Here is a 6,049-nt window from a genome sequence, read left to right on the forward strand (position 1 = left end):
GTTCTCCTCAACTCACGGGGCCAGGCTGCTCTACCCAAAGTAAAGGTAACAGTGCCCAGTAGCTGCCCTCCTTATCTGTAAGCTTGGACTCTCTGGAGCCCTTTAGCCAAGGCGAGGTAGCTGATCTTGCCAGTAAGGTAGACAGTGAACCTCTAGTACAAAAAGAAATCCATATTTTAAAAGATAAAAAATCATTTTTCATTATTCTTCATGACATAAATTAGCTATGTCAGACTGTGAAGACAACCTCTTTCTACGAGATTCACTGTTTAAGCTTACCTGTCATTTCACACTCACTTGTGCCAGATTAAACCTACGGATTCCTGGTTTTTAAGGCAGTAGCCATTTCCCGTAAGGCATGCAGGTTGACAATTAATTTGCTGTTGGCAGAGGGTCAGGTACTGGTCCTCTGAGTCCCTGATGAGCCTAAAGCAAGTTGAAAACTTACAGCACAAAGTGGGGGGGGGGCAGTGGTGATGGTGTGGGGCACGATAAGGAGGCAGTGAAGGTGAGGGTCAGAAAGGTGGCTTGCCTTCTCTCATTCTCTTGCTTTTCTGTGTTGCTGTGGCAGTGCAGAGTCTTGCTCAGCTCCTGCTCCCTAATATCCCTTAAGCCAGCCCTATCATCTGGTCCTGTGGTGGGATTCAGTTTATTAACCTGCCAGACAACTCGGGAGGAAAAGTGGTCAGTGAGCTAAGGTGTCACAGTGTGAAATCAGATGAGCAGCAGCACTTGCTTGGGATTATGCATGCGGGGAGGGAGAGGAGCAGGACAAATTCCTCAGTGCCTGCACTAGATCTTTTTCACTGCACCCTCTGCAGTGTGCACACATTACTTCTTCTCTGTTAGTGCTATGGAAGTACTTGATATGGCAGAAGTTTCAGGTGGAACATTCCTGACCATTTCCAGGGAAGCACATCAGAAGCCACACAAGCTGTGTAAGGAAGATCTTCAAGAACTGGGGTAGAGATGCTGGTGGCACAGCTGGGACAGGGAGGGGGTCATAGTGGTGAGCCAAAGGTGGCCACCAGACATGGCACTGAGTAATGTTGGATGTACATACTGCTACAGACTGGCTCCATGCAAGCAGCTGTGGGTCATGTGAACTGCATGTCATAGCTACTGAGTTTCATGTTGCATCTTAATGATGAACTGTGGTGTTTAAGATCCTTTGCAGTAGAGTGCTTCATTTCCAGCTGTTTCAGTAGTGCTGCTCTAAAAGCAAAATGCCCATTTGCCTTTCACTGATGTAACACAACACTTGCTGTTCCCATAATCCATAATCCTCTGTGATTCAGACCTTCTTTTCCCCCTCCTTCCTTTTGCTTTCGTCACAAGATGACTGTTCTAAATACTTACTATTTTCTCTGGGCAACCCCTCCTTTTTTGCCAGCTTAAATGTCAGGTGTTTGCTCAGTTAGTGAGCAGTTCCTGTTGCAGTGACTGCAAACCCAGTCAGACTGTGAGCAGTGCTGCTCTGCTGGTGTTCTTTTGGCAAGACACTGCTCTGTTAAAAAGGATGAGACCTTGCAAGGTGACCACAAGGACTGCTGCACTTGTGCTGCTGATGAAAGTGTAACGTGACTGGATGATGCCAGGATCCCAGTGTGTTATGTAGGCTGGCTCAGAACAAGGAGACTAACTGACCTAGAACAGGGCTTGCTGTCCTGCACAGCTCCGTTGCCAAACTCTGCATTCTGAATCCTGTTTCCTGGTATTTGCACTGCTGCATTTCCTGCTCCACTTTGCCAGAGTCAGGGAGCAGGTCCTGCTTCAGTGGAAACGTGTATCCTATGTTTGTTTCTGTGTAACCACATAACGAGGTCTTTGCCAGCTTTGTGAGGGAAGTGCAGACACCTTGTTGGTTGTGGGTGTACTGCAAAGGTGCAGCTGTTACTGAGGCTTTGGTCATGTTGAATTGACTGGTAGAATACCTTGAATAAGCTTTACCTGCCCCCTCCAGAGAGGGGCTTGTGGCCACTCTGATACAAGGTGCTCTGCTGTCCCTGATGGCTGGGGCAGGCCACAGAGCTCCCTGAGCATGAGCTGCCTGCAGCCAAGTGGCCAAGCTGCCAGACTGCGGGATGAACTCACTCAGCATCTCTAAAATCCCAGTCAGGCCATCCCAACTGGTTCTTTCTAAAACGCAGCCTTTATGGCACAGCTTCCAACAGGCTCCACTACACCAAAGGATACCTTTTTCAATTGTATTTTGTCTGTGCAGGTTTTGTTTCAGCAAACCATGTAATCGTACTTGCTCATGATGGCTTGTTCTGTAATGAATCCCAAATGGATCAGGCAGTCAAGTACACCTGAAAAGTCAAAGCTGATTTTCCTGTATAAAGTCTCTATGCTGTATTTGGAAAATGTAGTGCTAGACGTTTACTAAGGTTTTTCATTGATTACTCAAGTTTTAAATGGAAGATGTCTACTGGAATAACTAAAGCAAATGTATTTGTGAAGTATGAAGTATATATATCAAAATATTTTATATTGTAGCGAAATCTAAAAGCTGTTCATGTCATAGGCAGTACGTGAGTAATGTGAAGGACAATGCAAAGATGTTATGAAGAGCGTCACATGCTTGAAAAGCATCACATGCATAAAGAGCATGACAAGCACTCAATGGCTTTCCCTACTCAATGATAAGGAACAGATTTCACTCACTGTATTTGTCCTTCCTGCAAAGTAACGTGAGCAAGTTAGATTTGGGGTTTGTTTCACTGAGGGGAGGACAATGACAAGTGTTACAGGGACTGGTTACAAACAAGGAGATTCATATGGTTTATTTAGATGACTATCGGTAACTCCTGAACACGTTTCCAGTTGGGATGTATTGTAAATAGGTCGCAAGGACAGGTGGAGGTTGGTTGATCTGGGGTGGGTACTGAAGAGGGGCTCGCCAAGACCAAGTATGTGAGCTCACATGTGTGATTTCCTTCTTCTAGTTCGAACAGGAGAACCAGAGACTCGTTGGTGAAATGAATAACCTCTTTGATGAAGTCAGGTACCACTTCCTGTTACTTTTGCTGTGCCTGATAGTCCCACAACCTGGACAACCCTCCACAGGGTGCATTTGTGCAGGATGCCTGGCTGCAGGAATGGCAGTGGTGTGGTAGGGGAGGGATCCAGGAAGCCAGCCGCGTGAGTTCACACATTGTGCTGTCCCACAGGTGGTTCTGAGTGACACACAAACAATCCAAACAGCAGTGGTTAAGTTCGGAAGCTTTACATTGACTCAGTTAAGTTTCAAAAGATGAAGTTTTCCATTTGTACCATGTTGTGCACTGCACACACAGAGGGAGGTGCAGTCACTGACCCCCAGGCAGGGACCTGTCCCAGTGGTCGGGCCGTTTGCTCTCTGTGTGCTGTGCAGAAAACCTGAGTGGGTAACACAGAAATGGATTTTGGATTATTAGTACTAGGCAAGGGGAATTCCACACTTCACAGTAGGACATAAAAAGGCTATGTCAGAATGAACCACTTATGGTTCACCATGGATTTTGTTGCGTTAGATGAAAGATGGACCATAGGTGGAATCCTCATAGTGAAAGCCACTCTTTGCCAATTTCCAGGTGGAGCCTCTCCAGAGCATCTCAGGGGCTGGTGTGTCCCAGCCAGGCACTGTCATAGTGCCCATCGCAGACTGTTGCTGTAGAGCTGCCAGTGAACAAATGGTGGCTTTCTGAGCAGCCCCATCCCAGGCTGGAGAACCTGCATCTGCAGGAGCAAGCGATGTTAGCGCTAGTGTCTAATGGGATGTTTCTGTTCTTTGCCCAGACAAATCGAAGGAAAAGTGGTGGAAATCTCCAGATTACAAGAGATATTCACTGAAAAAGTCTTGCAACAGGTCAGTATAATACTACACCAGCAAATACAGCTGGTAGATTTTACTGGGGGGGGGGGGGTTGGCCTTGGTTACATGCAAGATGGAAGCTTAAGATTCATTAATCTGTGATGCAAATGTGAAGTGTTCTGATTTTCAAATGCAAAATCAAGATATTTACTGTTGTTACTTACTGGGGCTGGACAATACAACATATGTATTAGAATGATCCCTCTGTCTGAGAACTAGTGTCCTGGTAAATGGGTTATAGCATCTCATCTGGAAATAGTGGCACCTCTTCCAAAAGAGCTGGCAAAAATTAGATTAGATTTGGTTCTAGATAATTGGAAGACTTCCTGCTGGTCTGGGTGGTCTCCATTCAGACTCATGAAATCATAGGTAAAGAAATTACAGGTTGTCTGTACCTTTACATCACTGACACTAAGATGTCCATCATACCAGATTTTAGAATTCTGCTTGTTGCCCAAGTATTTGGAGGTGTGTTTTTCCCGACATTCATCACTGTTTCTCATTTTTAACAGGAAACTGACATTGACAATATCCATCAATTAGTTGTGGGTGCAACAGAGAATATCAAAGAAGGCAATGAAGACATACGAGAGGTAATGTCTCAGAGTTGTGTTTTAAACTCATTTCTCTTCATTCTCATCTTTGTCCAACCGCTGCTTTTAACAGTACCTGTGAGCTCACCCACAGCACTAAGCAGTGTGTGCTGGGGTGTCAAGGCACAGTTTGGGACACTTGTACAGGCTAGGGAGGGCTCTTTGTGGTAGTGCTTATCTCACTGACCATGACTGAAGGGCTCCACAGGCCAGCAGGAGCTCTAGCATCTACCTGGCCTCACTGAACTGAATGACATGAGTTTAAGCACCTGTGGAGTTTGAAGAAAAAACAAAAAGGGGTGGGGGTGGGGGGAAACTGCAGACTACGAATAAAGGACAATGCTGGAACTGTTGAAGCTGGAGTTAAATGCTGAGGGTCAGTAGAAGAGTCATCATGCTGAACCCATTTCCCATGCTCCTAGCAAGCTAATCTATCCCACTGTCTTACTAATTAGAATGAAATCATGTTTTTCTTTCAGGAATTGAGATTTCAGTAAAAACAGACTTCCTGAATTAGGCTGCTGAGTAAATTGCTCAGTTGTTTGGTTTGCTCCTTCCTGAAAACTCATCCTTGACTCACATATTCTGTGTTACCTACTGCTCAGCTCTCCAAATGTGCACCAAATGTGGCATGAACTCAAGTTGTCTTTGCCTCATTTTTCACAGCTGTAGGTAGAACTAAGTTTCCTGAACCATACTGAGCAACAGTAGAGAAAGGTGGCAAATACAAAACTTTGTCACTTACAGTAATGCCTGAACTGCATAAAAAAATCAATTCCATGTGTAAATCTGAAAAATGAAAGTCAGGTCCCTGTATTTGCTGGTCTCAATGTTAGGATGGGGAATCCAAGAGAATGCTTGTTCTGAGACTGAAATACATGACTGATGGTGCTAACCCAACTCCAGAAACAGTTGTTGGGTTTGGGGGTGGTTTTGGGTTTGGTGTTTCTAGTCAGGCCCTGTTCATTAGAATGGTGAAGGCCTGATTCTCACCACAGAAGTTCCGTTTTGGAACTTAAACTGCCCTTTATGCGTGTACATTTTGACGTAGTTCTTAATGTTTTGAGTTCCACTTAAAATGACCTACTTTAAGTTTTTGAGAGGAAGTTCAGTGTGACAAATCTGAAGGGGTGCAGCCAACCTCACTTATTCACCTGAAATTGATGGCAAGCTCTGTTCTTTCTCTTGTGGGTGAGAAGAGGGAAGCCACTAAGGGCTGTCCTGGGTTGCCACTGCTGAAATGCCACTGTGTGTTTCCTGGTGATGGTAACAGAGAACTTTTTCCTCACAGGCCATCAAAAACAATGCTGGATTTCGAGTATGGATTCTATTCTTCCTTGTGATGTGTTCGTTTTCCTTGCTTTTCCTCGACTGGTATGATAATTAAAAATACAGTGCTGTCTCCATGCTTTATTTGTAGCACTTTGGACACTGGTTTCAGCAGAATGGGGTAAATAGCACACCTGCCTCTTCTATGAAGTTTTTCATACTGCTATGACGGGAATATCTTCCAGCAAATAAATGTGTATATATCCATTAGTGCAGAGGGAGCTGATAGCATTCATTTTAAATCCCTTTATCAAACATTAAACCATGCTTA

General features: G+C 44.8%; 1 protein-coding gene across 3 annotated transcripts in view; it reads left to right on the forward strand.

Moving 5' to 3' along the window:
* STX18 (syntaxin 18) overlaps positions 1–5,990 on the forward strand; it is a 62,245-nt gene extending 56,255 nt beyond the window's left edge. For all 3 annotated transcript variants that reach the window (XM_062636357.1, XM_062636356.1, XM_062636359.1), the window contains 4 exons: positions 2,949–3,007; positions 3,781–3,850; positions 4,369–4,449; positions 5,741–5,990. In XM_062636357.1, coding sequence (XP_062492341.1) covers positions 2,949–3,007; positions 3,781–3,850; positions 4,369–4,449; positions 5,741–5,836 — 306 coding nt within the window. In that variant the 3' untranslated portion in view covers positions 5,837–5,990. The remainder of the gene's footprint in view (positions 1–2,948; positions 3,008–3,780; positions 3,851–4,368; positions 4,450–5,740) is intronic.
* Positions 5,991–6,049: the final 59 nt, after the last annotated feature.

Source organism: Pezoporus occidentalis, unplaced genomic scaffold (genome assembly GCF_034315485.1).
Source record: "Pezoporus occidentalis ecotype Australia unplaced genomic scaffold, CSIRO_AGI_Poc_V1 ctg48, whole genome shotgun sequence".
NCBI lineage: Eukaryota > Metazoa > Chordata > Aves > Psittaciformes > Psittacidae > Pezoporus > Pezoporus occidentalis.